The 17352-nt window shown below is 42.8% G+C and overlaps 2 protein-coding genes and 1 gene segment (V, D, J or C); all 3 read right to left on the reverse strand.

Annotated features, from left to right (window-relative positions):
* Positions 1–318: 318 nt before the first annotated feature.
* On the reverse strand, positions 319–2637 carry LOC135510547 (signal-regulatory protein beta-1-like). Of its 2 annotated transcripts, none has more exons than XM_064931561.1 (6): positions 2575–2637; positions 2069–2437; positions 1575–1907; positions 1168–1221; positions 962–996; positions 319–659 (listed from the first exon to the last, which is right to left on the reverse strand). In XM_064931561.1, exons 1-6 carry the CDS (start codon positions 2615–2617, stop codon positions 519–521), a joined length of 975 nt encoding a protein of 324 aa, XP_064787633.1. In that variant the 5' UTR covers positions 2618–2637; the 3' UTR covers positions 319–518. The 2 variants fall into 2 exon arrangements, with proteins under 2 accessions (XP_064787633.1, XP_064787632.1); XM_064931560.1 differs by having other exon boundaries at positions 1168–1299.
* A 966-nt stretch (positions 2638–3603) lies between these two features.
* On the reverse strand, positions 3604–5503 carry LOC135510546 (uncharacterized). The gene is made up of 6 exons (XM_064931559.1): positions 5435–5503; positions 4982–5323; positions 4418–4768; positions 4141–4269; positions 3948–3997; positions 3604–3841 (listed from the first exon to the last, which is right to left on the reverse strand). Exons 1-6 carry the CDS (start codon positions 5493–5495, stop codon positions 3722–3724), a joined length of 1053 nt encoding a protein of 350 aa, XP_064787631.1. The 5' UTR covers positions 5496–5503; the 3' UTR covers positions 3604–3721.
* A 4746-nt stretch (positions 5504–10249) lies between these two features.
* LOC135510558 (uncharacterized) lies at positions 10250–12247 on the reverse strand. Of its 2 annotated transcripts, one of them has the most exons (5): positions 12156–12247; positions 11566–11927; positions 10874–11457; positions 10647–10696; positions 10250–10528 (listed from the first exon to the last, which is right to left on the reverse strand). That transcript is itself a non-coding variant. In a coding variant (3 exon segments), coding segments are annotated over 3 exon segments (225 nt in total).
* Positions 12248–17352: the final 5105 nt, after the last annotated feature.

Here is a 17352-nt window from a genome sequence, read left to right on the forward strand (position 1 = left end):
ACGGATGGCACTGTGATAGACTGCATCCAATTTGTTGAGTAGGGTATTGGAGGCTATTTTGTAAATGATATCGCCGAAGTCGAGGATTGGTAGGATGGTCAGTTGAGGTATGAGGTATGTAGAGTCAGAACGATCTGTACACTGTGTAACCCTTTCATTGTGTAAGATGGGTTTCGGACTGATGGAGCCTGACACACATTCAGCTAAACTACTATTCCTTTTAATCCTGTGGTAACATGTACTTTACAGAGGAAACAGATGTATGGAGGGTTCAAATATTAGAGTTTATTATGATAAAACAACATAAACATACAGCGAACAAGGGATCCTCCATCAGTAAATGTATATTCATTAAAAGCACAAGTAAAAGGTTTGAATGCATTACAGGATAATCATATAAATCTAACATACAGACATTGTCAAAATTACATACATTTCAGTTATTAACAGTCCTTTTATTACAAAGAGTAAACTGGTTCTGCTTGGGAGTCTTTGTGACAGTGGTGATACTGTGTTTCTCACTCCTGCTGAAGGTACCTGACCTCAGAGTACACTGCATCCTCTCTGCTGGTCTTCCCTCTTGTTCCTCCGGAGGAAGAAGAGTTCTTCTTGCGAGTGAAACTCACAGCAGCATAGTTCAACACGTCACTGCCTTGATTCTGTGAGAGGGGAAACCATGGCAAAATGCATTATGATGCTAGTATGAACTGCTATATGACATTTGATTTTCTCCTCTACAAAAGACCTGTCAAACACACTGTACACCCACTAAATGACCTTGGAGTCAGTGGAACAGTGACAGAGAGAAAGTCCATGGAAATAAGTAACAACCATCACAAAGAAAAGTAAGTTACATCTCGTGCAGTAATCTATTACTTCCAAGCTGAATACTAGTTGTAAGGAAAGCTAAATGACAGTTGTAAAGAGACACTTTACTATTCATGAACCTTTTTGAAATTACCTGATTCCCCTGGGATGTTGGACCTTCTTTCCTCCCTTCAGAGATTGAAACAGAGGAAGGCCATTTATTATTTTTAAGACAATACATTTTCCTACCTCATGTAGTTAATCGACAATGCTTATAAGTTAGATATTAAATTGGCATTGACAGACTTGACATTTTATACATATACATGAAACAGACACGATATAAAGTAAAATAATTACCTCTGTGATGTCTGTTCAGATTATTGTAAAGTGCCCAGGCAAGCAGAAGGGTCACTGTCCCAAGAACGATGTTGGACACGACCAAGGTAAGAACAGTAGGACTTAGATCAAATGGAGAATAATGCTCTGGAACTGTGAAAAGGTATCAGTAGATTCCTATTGTATTCATGAACACTTAGGTAAAATATGATACCAGCAAACTAGTCAATTTCAAAGTAAAAAGTCCCCATTGTAGAGACAAACACTTTTTACCAAATACATTGTGCCAAAATAAACTACCTACTAAAACTAAGGCTACCGTGTTATAGGGCCATGAATTGGTTGAAACAAAAAGCAGTCATTTTGAGCTATGTGGTATACATTAAAATATATTTGTGGCAATGTATAGCAGAGGAAATTGGGTTTACCTTGAATGTCCAGCTTGGTCCCGTTCCCAAACAGTAAGGCCACAGCACAGTAGTAAGTCCCAGCATCAGACAGGCTGAGGTTCCTCTTGGGGAGGTTGTAGACACAGCTCTGTGTAGGAGACCCAGCCTCAGGGCTCTTCTCACACTGATCACTCCTGTCTCCATGGGTGTAAATGATTCCTGGATGGGATTCTCCTGAGCCTTGTCTGAACCAATAGACACTGTGTTCTCCTGCACAGGTCTCAGTGTGTATCGCACAGTTCAGAGTCACAGAGTCTCCTGGCTGAACTGACTCAGACACAGATTGCTGGAGTATAGGCATGTTTCTGGAACCTGACAAAAAGTTAAACTAACCCATTCATTTCTAGATTATCACGGCAGCGAGTATTTTAATTTATCATTTGTTAAATTAAGATCTCATCTGATTAACATAATAGCACATTTTTACACCGTATATCTGTAAATTCAGATTTAAAACAAAACTTTCTACGTACCTTCTACAATGAGAATAACTCCTTTTCCAAACTCCACCCTATTGATATAAGCATTTCCACAGTAGTAAGTGCCGGAATCAGAGAGTTGCATGTCTGAGATCCTTAGGTGATTCTTTTTTGGGCCATTTTGCACTGAGAAGCGAGGGTTATCCTTAAACTCATGGTAGAATGTTGCATTCCTGTCATACTTATAATGAATGGTTGAGAAGAGCTGAAGTTTATCTCCCAAGTTTTGCTTGTACCAGGAGAAATGCATGGCCATGTCGCCTTCATAGAAGCAATGCAAAATCATTGTGTCTCCAATTTTGGCTGACTTGAGACCACTCTCCTGAAGTATGGATAAAGATTCAATCCCAGCTACCCCATGAACTACAGAACATAAACATATATTAGCTGTTACATATCTCAAATACAACTTTGGATTCTCAAAGTGTCTAAAATAGTAATTGGAAACCTTATGTCTCCAAATCATCACATAAGCAGTGAATAATTAAAGATGGACTTACCCATCTCTACGAGAAGTGGAAATATAAGACACAATGTGATCATCTTTAAAGTTGTCAGCTCTTCACAACTTGGGTCTTGAGTGGAAAGAGTCCACCCATGTAGACAACACTTCAACAATGGAGTTACAGGTGATTGGTCGAACTTGACCGCATCATATTTGTTGACGACTCATTCGAGACTATGGTCTTTAACTGTGTATTTTACAGTTCAGAGTCTCCTTGCTGGACTTATAGGTATATAATCATTGACGTTTGGCATCCAATATTCTTTATTACTGCAGCTACTGTTGTCTTAGAGACACATAGTGTGAGTGACTTTGATGGTATGACACTCTCATCCTCTAGGGCTTCTATCACCACACAGTCACTTCGCCTCCCCAAAACATATATGGAAAAAACACAGCAAACACAATACAGTAGTCTTCATTTAGTGATCTCTCATTCAGGATTTACACTCAATTGGATGGATATAAATTCCTCTCATTATATTGTTATTAATGACACAGATTCTTCTAGGCCTGGTTGATAATGATACGTTACAGTTAACACCGTGGGCTGTGTTTGACCAAGAACTTCTGATCTCTAGGTCAAAGGACATTTTTTCCCACATATTTCAGTCCAATATATATACATACATAAGCTGCCTCATCTACAGAGTTGGTTAGCTGTTGCTAAAAATGGTCAACTTGAAGGGCAAGTATTATAGCCTACAGTATGAGAGAACCAAGAGTTCTGAGATCCGGCTGAAAACCACAGAAAGAGAGAAAAAGAGAGAGAGAGAGAGTAAAGAGCAGAGAAAGAGAGACATGTGTCATGTGTACAATAGACCAGCAGGCCCTAACAAAGCCTTGGCGACTTCCTCATCTTGTGTTCATCACACACCACAGAGTACCTGTGAATAGGTTGCTGTGTGTGTGAGGCGGTGTTAGTCGCGTGAGAATGGAAAACACTTTTCTTCACTACAACTTAAAGATGCCTGAGTATGGCCCAAATAGATACATTCAACTTCCTTTGTCTTGATTATTGTTAAATGTTTTATTCATCTGATCACATGGCAGAGAAGCAATACATTTAATTTATTAGTAGCTACAGTTACAATAACAAAACTAATACAATAACTTGGAGCTCATGAATCTGATTTATTGTTCTACTGTCTGATCCCAGAGTAGACCGTCTCTTCCTCCATGTTGCTTCTCTGTCTTCTAGACCTGTTCTTCTTGTTGCTCAGATTCAGAGCTACATAATGGAGACTGTCTGCATCTTGGGCCTGTGAAGAACAATATAAAATGGTGGGAGAATATTACTATATGCTATATAGTAATATATAGCAACTGATATTTTTATTGTAATACAACATCAGGAATTCTGCTTACCCCTGCATCTGAAGAAGAGACTGCTGGACCTCTTGTCCGAGAGACGGGTCCTGAAAAGAAAGACAGAAGAGATAATGATACAACTCCTTCTTCCATAACAGATACATCTGGTGATATCAAAGACGAGCAACTTCTATGAAGGAATTAACCTGCTACATACATTATTCATTTATTAGGTATGGACTTCACTTACCTCTACACTGCAGGCACTTTCTCTTGTTCATATTGTACATTATGAAGCCAAGGACAGTGATCAGGATAAATGAGAGACCCAATGCTGAGCTCAGGCAATACACCAACAGAAGAGGTTCTGCGCCATTGTCTGTGAAAATAAAGATTGTGCTAGAAGCATAGTAACTATATGGAGGATTGCATGTTTTCTCATGTGATCAAATAACTAGTACTGTGTGCAGTTTTACACAGTAGATTATTCAATAGATATAAACAAAAATGTAAGAGATATCACCTACCCTTGATGTCCAGTTTGGTCCCGTTTCCAAACAGAATCTCCCCACATGAGGCCACAGCACAGTAGTAAGTTCCAGCATCAGAGAGGCTGAGGTTCCTCTTGGGGAGGTTGTAGACACAGCTCTGTGTAGGAGACCCAGCCTCAGGGCTCTTCTCACACTGATCACTCCTGTCTCCATGCGTGTAAATGATTCCTGGATGGGATTCTCCTGAGCCATGTCTGAACCAATAGACACTGTGTTCTCCTGCACAGGTCTCAGTGTGTATTGTACAGTTCAGAGTCACAGAGTCTCCAGGCTGGACTGACTCAGACACAGGCTGCTGTACAACGGTGGTGTTTCTGGATCCTGAACCTGATAAGAAGGTTATAATGTCAGTAAATATATGTTTGGATCTTAACTAAACATATGTTGAATACATAAAATAATATTTGATTATGGGAATACATCATTTTGTATTCAGTATCATTGTATCCAGATGGTAAAGTGGAAAAAGTGCTCAAGATGTTCCCCTTGTTGCAGTCCATAAGTAACTAGTTATTTTCTCTCTAAATTTGTATTTTGTACCTTTTACAATAAGAATGTATCCTTCTGCAAATTCCACCATATTGGAGTAGGAACTTCCACAATAATATTCTGCTGAATCAGAAAGCTGTATGTCTGAGATCTTTAGGTGGTTTATTCCATTGCCGCTTTCCACCGAGACACGAGGGTTACCCTTAAAGTCATGGTAAAATATAGCATTCTTTTCATACTCATAAAAGGTTGACATGAGCTGAGGATTATATCCGAAGGGTTGCTTGTACCACAAGAAGTGCATTGCCAAATAGCCTTCATGAAAGCAGTGCAAAGTCACTGTGTCTCCAACATTGGCTGACATGAGACGGATGGCTAAGGATTGTGCCACAGCTAGAATACACAAAAGTACAGAACTTCATTATATACCTCAATATACATGTATGAATTGTATCAATAAAGGTGTACATCCTATAAGCAGAGAAATATATAAGTGTGACTTACCCACCACTCTGAAAAGTGGAAGTATGATACACAGTGCCATGACCATCTTTGATGTTGTCATCCTCTTTACTAACTGTGTCTTAAGTGGAAAAAGTCTACTATGCAGACAACACTTCTACAATGGGCTTATTGGTGATTGGTCGTTCTGGACACGTGCATCATTTTCGTAAATGCCTTTTTCAGCCGACCCTGGTCTTCATAACTGAAAATTACTCATATAATCAATGTTTAAAGTGGACCAATGCTTACTTTATTGGATATTTTGTGCAGGGTGGGTGTCTTGATGATGATGTATATATATATATATATATATATTATTATTTTTTTACATTGTGTACTTTGCAGGCACTGAGTGGACAAAGATGTCCAATCCTGAGGTTGCAGTGTGGAACGAGAAATATAAATGTCCATCAGTAAATGGGTTTAAAGTAATACTGTTGTCTGGTAAGCCTGCAATACATTTTCAAGCACACACTGCATTATGTACCTGTATATGCTTTTGGTATCAAACTCAGTTTTGTGCCTGAGATATCTTTGGCCCCACCCCATGCAACAGTTACAGTTCTCCTGATGACCTATAGGAGGTCTGTTATAGATAGAACATAACTTGATATGTACCAGGGGGAACAGTGGAGGATTATCATGAGTGTATATGGGGGAATCACATACAGGATGAAACAAGTCTGTATTATGTCAGTCTAATGACCTATTATCCACAGAATCAGGATCTATCTGAAGTGTAACACCTGACAGTTTAGTAGGGGTCAGGGGTGTACCTGGGTGGGTAGGGCTCTTATCTGTAGCCTAGTATACATTAATCCAACTTCTACTTTAATCTGTAAATCAACTATCGTAGTTCAAGAATGAACACGAACATGTATTTTTTGTCCAGGACTAGTCATAATCTGTGTCTGGGAAACTGGCCCATGTGATAGATAGAGGCTATATAGCATGAAGTATGTCAGTGGACTGTGTTTCTAATTGTCATGGTCGTGATCAACAATGTAAACATGAGAGAAAACACACTGACACTACATAGACATCCTGCTGAAACGTTCACTCAACGTAGTGAGTGAACGGCCAACCAGGCCTGTCCAAAGCAAAGAGATGGCCTTGTCTTGAGCACACAGGAGATCAAAGTGTTCAGGTACCTGTGAACAGCTCAATGAGTGCATGATGTGTGGGTATGTTTAGCATGGTGTTAGCAGTTGATGTTATTCTTCAATAACACAGACCCCAAAGCAAATCAGGGGGAGAAAAATATATTTATTAAAAAAGAACAAATCACAGTTCTTATGCTGGAAAGTAGATTTCGGATGTTAATACCCAAGCCTAGCCTGTGGTTGACCAATTTCAATTCCTTGCAGTTAAATTGGGCCAATGACCAAATACCAGGTATCCTGTTTCAGAGTCAATGTATAGACAATTTGGACCAATGAGAGCTTGCCACATGTAGCTATGAGTCCTGGACTGGAATTTCTAAAAAACACTAGTTCAATTACTCTCTAGCCCTCTTGACCTGTAGTCCTCTTGGCCTTTAGTCATCTGCGTTGTGTATTTATCTTAAAATATTCTTACAATGGTAACAGTAGGTTGTCTCTGTAGAAGCCCGCTGTATAAACATACATACAGGCATACTGTATGTACAGAACACAAGAGAAGGAAGAAGTCTAGTTTAGTCCCTATCAGTTGTTTAAATATATATGTATTCATGCAAGAAGAAGGCACATTCTGTACGCAGGGATTTCAGAAGAGCAGTTCAATCAATTGACACATAAAGCATAAGCAAGGATGATGATGATCAATTGAATTAGAATATCTTTCAAATCCAATACGTGCAATAAAGCAATCTCTATAAATCATAATTTGCAATACATAGCGAAGATACAGTATCACAGAATTAATTCAAAACCCATCTCTAGTCTATTGACACTGGTCTTAGCTTTATCTATTTCCTGGTGATATAGTCGATGATTATGATGATCAGACAGCAGTGGAGAACCACAGTTCTTATAATGGAGAGAAGGACCAGGATTCTCATCTGTGGATCAACTTCACAATATGAAATAATACAATTGCTCTTTAAATGACATTGACTGACCAGTTTAAAGCCATGATCCCTTACTGATGTCACCTGTTAAATCCATCTTCAATCAGGATAGGTGAAGGGGAGGTGTCACAACCTGACCATAGTTTGCTTTGTATGCTTATAGGTTTTTTTTGGTCAGGGTGTGATTTGAGTGGGCATTCTATGTTGTATGTCTAGTTTGTCTGTTTCTGTGTTTGGCCTGAAATTGTTCTCAATCAGAGGCAGGTGTTAGTCGTTGTCTCTGATTGGGAACCATATTTAGGTAGCCTGTTATGTCATTGTGGGTGATTGTCTGTGTATGTTGCTTGTTAGCACAGTTCTTATAGCGGCACAGTGGTTTTTCGGTTATTGTTTTGTATTCAGTGCTTTTGTTAATTAAAATATCATCATGAACACATACCACCCTGCAGTTTGGTCCGCTTCTTACGGCGATTGTGACAGGAGCAGACAGGTTAAAGAAGGATTCTTAAGCCTTGAAACAATTGAGACATGGATTGTGTGATTCAGAGTGGGCAAGACAAAATATGTAAGTGCCGGTGTGTGTCAAGAACTGCAACGCTGCTGTGTTTTTCAAGCTCAAAGGTTGCCAGTGTGTATCAATGGTCCACAACTGTGGGAGGCATTGGAGTCAACATAGGCCAGCATCCCTGTGTAAAGCTTTTGACACCTTGTAGAGTCCATGCCCCAACAAATTGAGACTATTCTGAGGGCAAAAAGCCCCCCCCCCCCTTTTTGCCCTCAGAATAGTCTCAATTTGTTGGGGGTGGACTTCTGCTTGTCAAACATCACTTTCACAAATCATGGGTGTTAATATGGAGTTTGTCCCCCCCTTTGCTGCTATAACAGCACTACTCTTCTGGGAAGGCTTCCCACTACATGTTGGAACATTTCCGCGGGGACTTGCTTCCATTCAGCCCCAAGAACATTAGTGGGGTGGGGCACTGATGTTAGGTGATTAGGCCTGGTTCGCAGTAGGTGTTCCAATTCATCCCAAAGTTTTTCGATGGGGTTGAGGTCAGGGCTCTACTCTCTTAGCCAAACAGCTAATTTGACACACTTTATCTAGTCTGTTTTACTCTGTGATTAATGTGCTTCTAAAAGGAATCTATCAGAAGGAGGATCCTCTATTGGTCTCATTTTGACAGAGGAACCTGCAGTTGACTTTTTGCTTCACTGACATGTCTATTTGAGAATGTACTGAACGTTCTCACATGACATCATCACAAAATTGCCCCTCCCCCCCAGGACCACAAGTTAGAATAGATGGTGCTGCATCATACACGAGGTGCTTAACTCAGAGGGTTCAGATAGGGTTCATTAGCAGTTATTTGTGGTTTGTAACTGATTTCAGATAACAAAATATATATTACAGTCAGTTTTATATATACTTGTTTTGATGTGACTAAGCTATCATGGGAAACATGAACAACAAGTAAAGATAGTGAGAACAACATTAACACCACAGACATCCTGTTGAAAACCAGAGACACAGAGAGCAGGTAGGAGGGTGTGCACAAAGACAGCAGGCCCTCTCACCAACATATTATATACGACCTCATCTTGTGCTTACAGAAGACTGCAGAGTACCTGTGAATTTGTTCACTGTGTGGGGGGTGGGTGTGAGTGACATGCTATCGACACAACTTAAAGAGGACAATACATTACAGAGGAGAGATGACATGAATAAATAGGTTACCTATTCAACTACTCCCTGGAACTCAATACAAAACTACACACAAACACGAGTCATTGTCTTCGTCATATACAGTAGAGAGTACTCTGCTACCCATTTTATTTTGAATGATTGTGTGTCTCCTCCTGGTATCTAAGCCACACTTTATAATATCTTAGTTGATGTTAGTAGTAATGATCCAGTGATGATGACTACCTAGCCTGTTGGATGCAAGTGACTCTAAAATTCTGAAATGGATTTATAACGTGATACAGATGTGTAATATGTATGTAATAAATGTATATATTACCTTGTTATAGATTTTTCACAGACACACAGTGTCTTTGTTGGGGCTTTGTTAACAGATATGACTATACACATTAACTATCTCTGGAAATGACATTTTCAATGATTCTTTGACAAATTTGTAAACAACTTGATCATTTTCACAACTTCTAAAAGTTGCTGTGACTCTACTGGTGAAGCTGCCATAGGGGACTTCCATATACACTGCTGCTCCCTATCGACAGATAAAGGAATTTTGTCAATGGTTTGTGAAAACTGCTCAGTCACAATATGTACATTGTCAAATCTGAAAGCAGTCTCAACAATCTAAATGATGTTTAAAGTATATTCACCTAAGATGTTTATTTTAATTCAGGCTTTTCTCATGAAGAGAGTGAGTTGTGCTCTTAGTGAAATGGCTGTTTGTGGTTTAGATGCAATGAGGTGTGTAGAGAGCACATGGTGTGGACTGACAGTCATTGCTGGTGGTTAGAGATGAGTTTAGCAGAGTGTTAAATCTATTTAGGGTATTCAGAACACCACAGAGATGTTTTCAGGATACAGCTAAAAAAAGAGTTTGAGACAAACTAAAACACCAGTCAATAGATGCATTATGCAACCAAAAATAGCTTTGTTACATTGAGCATCAGCCTAATATGGTTGTTGAAAACTGAATCTGTGGTAGAAATTTAAGGACAGAGAAAAATATGAATGCAAACCAAACAATATCTCTATAGGAAATCAGTTTAATGTTTTATTGGATCTAAAATGCACAACAGTATCATTGTTAAAAGGAGATTGACAGAATACAATTTTAACACACAATGAAAAGCCATAGTTACACATACAGTGTAGAAATCACAAAATCAGTGTGAGTTATTATTAAAGAGCAAAAGTTGATGTTTCAGTCAATGTTTTGGCATCTCACCCCAGAGTACACAGTGTCTCTCTCCATGTCACTCCTCTGTCTCTGGGTCTTTGGCTTCTTGTGGATGACATTCAAAGCAGCGTAATGGACCGATGTGAGTGTGTCATCATCTTCTCGATCCTAAGAGAAATAACAATACATTCCAAAGACATCATGAAATGACCTGATCATTTAATAGAAGGATCTGTTTACGGTTCATGAAACTCGTACAAAAAAAATCACTTTATGGTCTGCATACCTGGTTATGAGAACCGGGGACTGCCGGACCACTTGACTGAGTATGCGTTTCTTTTAGACAAACACATGGAGGAACAACCATCATCAACATAATCATAATCATCATCATCAACAGCAACATCATCATCAACATCTTCAGAAAATGAATTTACCCAGTTTCATGACCAAAACTTGTAATCTATACTGCACCTACAGCTTTAGCATATTTTGTAGACAATGATAACTTACCTCCGCACAGAAGAGAGGTTTTCTTGGTCATCTTATACAAAACACAACCAAGGATAATGATGAGGATGACACAAATAGCCAACGCTACACCCAAACAGTACACCAAGAGAACCTGGTGCTCCTTAAAACCATCTGTAGAAAAACAGACAGTGATAGAGGAGATTCAGGACATTTTGTTCATCCAGGCATATGAATATGAAGAAATGTTAGACATTTACAGAAATGTCAGAAATATCACTTGTGGTCAATGTCCAGCTTGGTCCCATTCCCAAATAGTATTTCTCCACATGAGGCCACAGCACAGTAGTAAGTCCCAGCATCAGAGAGGCTGAGGTTCCTCTTGGGGAGGTTGTAGACACAACTCTGTGTAGGAGACTCAGCCTCAGGGCTCTTCTCACACTGATCACTCCTGTCTCCATTGGTGTAAATTATTCCTGGAGGTGATTCTCCTGAGCCATGTCTGAACCAATAGACACTGTGTTCTCCTGCACAGGTCTCAGTGTGTATTGTACAGTTCAGAGTCACAGAGTCTCCTGGCTGGACTGACTCAGACACAGGCTGCTGTACAACAGTTTTGCTTGATCCTGAAATAAAAAGTTATGAATTAATTTTAGATGATGGATTCGCACATTTGAAGAATTAACATACAAGCTATATTTTACAATATTACTGTTAATACAACAACAGCCTACCTTTCAGAAGGAGAATTATCACGTTTTTGAATTCCATCACATTAACATGAATTCCCCCACAGACACATGTGGCGGGGTCAGATGGCTGAGTGTTGGAGATATGTAGATGAACAAATCCATTTCCACTTTGCACTGTGAACCGGGGGTTATCTTTAAACTCAGTGTGGAATTTTGCACCACCATCATATTTGTAAATTGTTGATACAAGTTGAGGCTTCTGTCCTACTGCGAGCTTGTACCATGAGATATGAGAATGTCTGTCCGGATAGAAGCATTGCAGAAGCATTGCAGAAGCATTGCAGAATCACATTCAAGATGAGCGTGCAGAAGAGGACTTGGATGGCTAATGTCCTCCGTGTCCACTATAAATAAAATAAAGAGAAGATTACTCAAACATTTACTTACTTTAAATACATTAATCCTAAATCCTGGTTGGGTGTGGTGTACAGTGTTTGGCTTCCCTGTGTGTGTGAATCAAACATGGTTAAACATTGATTCAGGAGTATGAAATATTAGATTCCTTGGTTTACCAAAATTATTTTAAGTTGTTAAACTACAATAACATAGATCATACAGTGAGACGAACTTACAGGCTTGGATGAGAACCAGGACGAGACACAACCTGAACATCCTTCAACTTCTCTCTCTTTGGTCTGGTGTAGCAGAACAACTGAGATGAGGGTCAAGAGACAAAGTGAAGTGACAGCATCAGCGGAAATATGTATCTACATGCACCACAGGAGGCACAACTTTTAGGTTGGCTCCATTGGTTGTTTGAAGAGGAAGTGAGGTCAAAAAAATGTCCCACCTTACATACATACAGTATGTATTCATAGATGAATCAATGATGCTATTCTCTCTAAAATGCTTGCGCTATCACAATGGAGTGCTATTTTTCTTCAAGTGGTTTAAAGTCAGTGGCAATTGAAAGTCTACACTAACACTTAAGTATTCATTTTTGATACAAAGTGGGATTGAAATTGATTTAATTGTCATTTTTCATCAACGATCTACACAATAAATAACAATGTCAAAGTGGAAGAAATTCGAATAAGTGGTAAGAATTGGGCAAGTCTGTTACAGCTTTCTAGGTGTGAAGGAGAGTCGGACCAAAATGTGGCGTGTAGATTACGATCCATGTTTAATAAACAAACGTGAACACGAATCAATACAAAAACAACAAACACAATGAATATAACGAAAACCGAAACAGCCTATACTGGTGTAAATAAACACAGAACAGGGACATCACCCACGAAACACTCAAAGAATATGGCTGCCTAAATATGGTTACCAATCAGAGACAACAATAAACACCTGCCTCTTTTTTTATTTTATTTTAACCTTTATTTAACCAGGCAAGTCAGTTAAGAACACATTCTTATTTTCAATGACGGCCTACCTTGTCAGCTCGGGGGTTTGAACTCAGAACCTTCTGGTTACTAGTCCAACACTCTAACCACTAGGCTACCCTGCCGCTGAATGAGAACCACTTCAGACAGCCATAGACTTAACTAGAACACCCCACTAAGCTACAATCCCGATACAAACACACGACGTACAAAAAGCCATGCCACACCCTGGCCTGACCAAATAAATGGAGATAAACACAAAATACTTCGACCAGGGCGTGACAGAACCCCCCCAAGGTGCGGACTCCCGGACGCACACCAAAAACTATAGGGGAGGGTCCGGGTGGGCGTCTGTCCATGGTGGCGGCTCCGGTGCGGGACGTGGACCCCACTCTATCAAAGTCTTAGTCCCTCCTCCTCGAGTCCTTGGATAGTTCACCCTCGCCACCGACCATGGCCTAGTAGTCCTCACCCAGAACCCCACTGGACTGAGGGGCATTTCGGGACTGAGGGGCAGCTCGGGACTGAGGGACAGCTCGGGACTGAGGCAGCTCGGGACTGAGGGGTAGCTCGGGACTGAGGGGTAGCTCGGGACTGAGGGGTAGCTCGGCACTGAGAGAAAGCTCGGCACTGAGAGGAAGCTCGGCACTGAGAGGAAGCTCGGCACTGAGAGGAAGCTCGGCACTGAGAGGAAGCTCGGCACTGAGAGGAAGCTCAGGCAGGTAGTTGGATCTGGCAGATCCTGGCTGGCTGGCGGTTCTGGCAGATCCTGGCTAACTGGCAGATCTGGAAGAGTCTGGCTGACTGGCAGATCTGGAAGAGTCTGGCTGACTGGCGGATCCTGGCTGACTGGCGGATCTGGAAGAGTCTGGCTGACTGGCGGATCTGGAAGAGTCTGGCTGACTGGCGGATCCTGGCAGACTGACGGATCTGGCTGCTCCATGCTGACTGGCAGCTCTGGCTGCTCCATGCTGACTGGCGGCTCTGGCTGATCCATGCTGACTGGCGGCTCTGGCTGCTCCATGCTGACTGGCAGCTCTGGCTGCTCCATACTGACTGACGGCTCTGGCTGCTCCATGCAGACTGGCAGCTCTGGCGGCTTCTTGCAGACTGGCAGCTCTGGCGGCTTCTTACAGACTGGCAGCTCTGGCAGCTCCTTGCAGACTGGCAGCTCCTTGCAGACTGGCAGCTCCTTGCAGACTGACATCTCTGGCTGCTCTATGCAGACTGGCAGCTCTGGCTGCTCCATGCTTAGGGCAAATTAGGGCTATTTTCTGGGAATTGTCTCGGTAGTACGTGCCGTAGTTTACGACTACAGACAATTATAATAATAGGGTTATTTGCGTCTCCATCTTTTCAATAGTGCTGGTGGTCCAGGGGTAGAACTCTTGCCTACAATGTGGGAGACTCTGGATTGTATCGCAGCCTATGCACCGATAGACTTAAATTCATTCTGATTGCAATTCAAGTATTGATATGTTTTGCCAGGAGAGATACGGTTGTTAGTGTTTGTTTAAGATATAAACTGAACATTTTAATAGCTTGTTTAGGTTAAATTGAAAGACTAATTCATTCTAAATAATAGCGAGGCGATTTCGATGTAATACGTTGTCTTGCCTAAATGGTCTGCTGGAATAACCAATTGAGAATGGAGTCGTATTTAAAGTATGGAATCATAAAAGAGACAGTTACCTAAATCTAAAGAAATTTTAAATAATAGAGATAATGGCGATAGAGTGGTGCCCACCGAAATGTTTTGGCTGACTGACATATGTAATAAACTGAGCGAAGTACATGGTACTTTTACATTTTGCAGAAGAGAAAGTGGAAAGTTTGGTTTTACTTTTATGATAGAATTAAAGCAGAACTCAGTTTGAGGAGGGGGTATATTTTTGCCTAGAGGCAGGAATAGGAGAGTTGGTTGCAGTGTTGCCAACTAATTTTCAGAGTAAGTTGCTAGAGGCAGGTTGATTTGTTGCTAAATGACGTTGCGATATCATTGCGTGATAACGTAAAACTGTGTCATTACGTAGAATACACTATAATGTTACTCAAATTGATTTGACAGTTGTTCAGGTACAGACAACCACTCTTTTCTGTACTTCTGGCAGTACAATTTTGATTGAGAGATGTTGAATGATGTTGTAAGTTCTGTTCAAGATCAAACATTCATGACCAACTATATTCATTGGGTTTGGCTTGTCGAACCCTTTACTACTGCTGCTGCAGTCAGCCAACAATGATTTGCAATTCGCTGAAATTGCTGCTGCCTGGGCACGGGTTGAGCGCCTGCTGCTGACATCACTCACAATGCACTTTTGCAGCCAAGCAATGATGTTGTGACTGAGGGTGTGACAGAGAAAATAGTTTGTGTCATTTAGAGGGAAAATGCGTGCATTATAGCTTTGAGTCACTTTTCAAAAGTTGCTAAAAGTTCCAAATACATTTTTAAATGTAGCTAAATTTGCCAAATCTAGCAACAAAATTGCTAGGTGGTCATCACTGGTTGGTTGTGCATGCTGGGCTATATTTAGCTGTAAGGGATTCAGGTCTGAATAGTTGAATCGTAAAAGTTTTTCTGGTTATTGATTCTTGGTTTGACTGTTTTGGTAACACCAGTAAAATTGAACAGGAAGTGAAGGTATTCTAACATTATAATCTGTCCGCAAAGTGGATTGCAGGTTGAGTTAATTGTATTTTAAAGGGACAGTGTGTAACGGCTTTCTCCATGCTGACTGGCGGCTCTGGCTGCTCCATGCTGACTGGCAGCTCTGGCTGCTCCATGCTGACTGGCAGCTCTGGCTGCTCCATGCTGACTGGCAGCTCTGGCTGCTCCATGCTGACTGGCAGCTCTGGCTGCTCCATGCTGACTGGCAGCTCTGGCCGCTCCATGCTGACTAGCAGCTCTGGCCGCTCCATGCTGACTGGCAGCTCTGGCCGCTCCATGCTGACTGGCAGCTCTGGCCGCTCCATGCTGACTGGCAGCTCTGGCTGCTCCATGCTGACTGGCGGTTCTGGCTGCTCCATGCTGACTGGCGGTTCTGGCTGCTCCATGCTGACTGGCGGTTCTGGCTGCTCCATGCTGACTGGCGGCTTGGGCTGCTCCATGCTGACTGGCGGCTCTGGCTGCTCCATGCTGACTGGCGGCTCCGGCTGCTCCATGCCGACTGACGGCTCCGGCTGCTCCATGCTGACTGATGGCTCTGGCTGCTCCATGCAGACTGACGGCTCTGGCTGCTCCATGCTGACTGACGGCTCTGGCTGCTCCATGCTGACTGATGGCTCTGGCTGCTCCATGCAGACTGACGGCTCTGGCTGCTCCGTGCTGACTGACGGCTCTGGCTGCTCCATGCTGACTGACGGCTCTGGCTGCTCCATGCAGACTGGCAGCTCTGGCTGCTCCATGCAGACTGGCAGCTCTGGCGGCTTCTTGCAGACTGGCAGCTCTGGCGGATTCTTGCAGACTGGCAGCTCTGGCGGCTTCTTGCAGACTGGCAGCTCTGGCGGCTTCATGCAGACTGGCTGCTCCATGCAGACTGGCAGCTCTGGCAGCTCCTTGCAGACTGGCAGCTCCTTGCAGACTGGCAGCGCTGAACAGGCGGGAGACTCCAGCAGCGCTGTAGAGGCGGAAGGCTTTGACTGCGCTGAACAGGCGGGAGACTCCGGCAGCACTGTAGAGGAGGAAGGCTCTGGCAGCGCTGGAGAGGTGAGGCGCACTGTAGGCCTGATGCGTGGTGCTGGCACTGGTGGTACTGGGCCGAGGACACGCACAGGAAGCCTGGTGCGGGGAGCTGTCACCGGAAGGCTGATGCGTGGAGGTGGTACTGGATAGGGCCGGACCGTGCAGGCGCACTGGAGCTCTTGAGCACCGAGCCTGCCCAACCTTACCTGGTTGAATACTCCCGGTCGCCCTGCCAGTGCGGCGAGGTGGAATAGCCCGCACTGGGCTATGCAGGCGAACCGGGGACACCGTGCGCAAGGCTGGTGCCATGAAAGCCGGCCCAAGGAGACGGACTGGGGACCAGATGCGTAGAGCCAGCTTCATGGCACTTGGCTCGACGCTCACTCTAGCCCGGCCGATACGCGGAGCTGGAATGTACCGCACCGGGCTATGCACCCGCACTAGGGACACCGTGCGCACCACAGCATAACACGGTGCCTGCCCGGTCTCTCTAGCCCCCCGGTAAGCACAGGAAGTTGGCGTAGGTCTCCTACCTTGCGTCGCCATACTCCCTGTGAGCTCCCACCCCCAAGAATTTTTTGGGGCTGACTCCCGGGCTTCCTTGCCAACCGTGTTCCCTCATATCGCCGGCTCCTCTCTCCGGCTGCCTCCACCTGTTCCCATGGAAGGCGATCCTTTCCCGCCAGGATCTCCTCCCATGTGTAGCAACCCTTGCCGTCCAATACATCGTCCCATGTCCATTCCTCATTGCGC

This window comes from Oncorhynchus masou, chromosome 23, assembly GCF_036934945.1.
Source record: "Oncorhynchus masou masou isolate Uvic2021 chromosome 23, UVic_Omas_1.1, whole genome shotgun sequence".
Taxonomy (NCBI): Eukaryota; Metazoa; Chordata; class Actinopteri; order Salmoniformes; family Salmonidae; genus Oncorhynchus; species Oncorhynchus masou.

Excerpts from the sequence above, each read along its gene's own strand:
- LOC135510547 (XM_064931560.1), bottom strand. The coding sequence starts at position 2,617 with ATGATCACATTGTGTCTTATATTTCCACTTCTCGTAGAGATGG. Across the intron at positions 2,438-2,574 it reads TCCACTTCTCGTAGAGATGG|TTCATGGGGTAGCTGGGATT; the intron begins GTAAGTCCATCT and ends TATGTTCTGTAG. Across the intron at positions 1,300-1,574 it reads GACCAAGCTGGACATTCAAG|TTCCAGAGCATTATTCTCCA; the intron begins GTAAACCCAATT and ends ACCTTTTCACAG.
- LOC135510546 (XM_064931559.1), bottom strand. The coding sequence starts at position 5,495 with ATGACAACATCAAAGATGGTCATGGCACTGTGTATCATACTTCCACTT. Across the intron at positions 4,769-4,981 it reads ATACATTCTTATTGTAAAAG|GTTCAGGATCCAGAAACACC; the intron begins GTACAAAATACA and ends CCTTCTTATCAG. Across the intron at positions 4,270-4,417 it reads GACCAAACTGGACATCAAGG|ACAATGGCGCAGAACCTCTT; the intron begins GTAGGTGATATC and ends TTATTTTCACAG.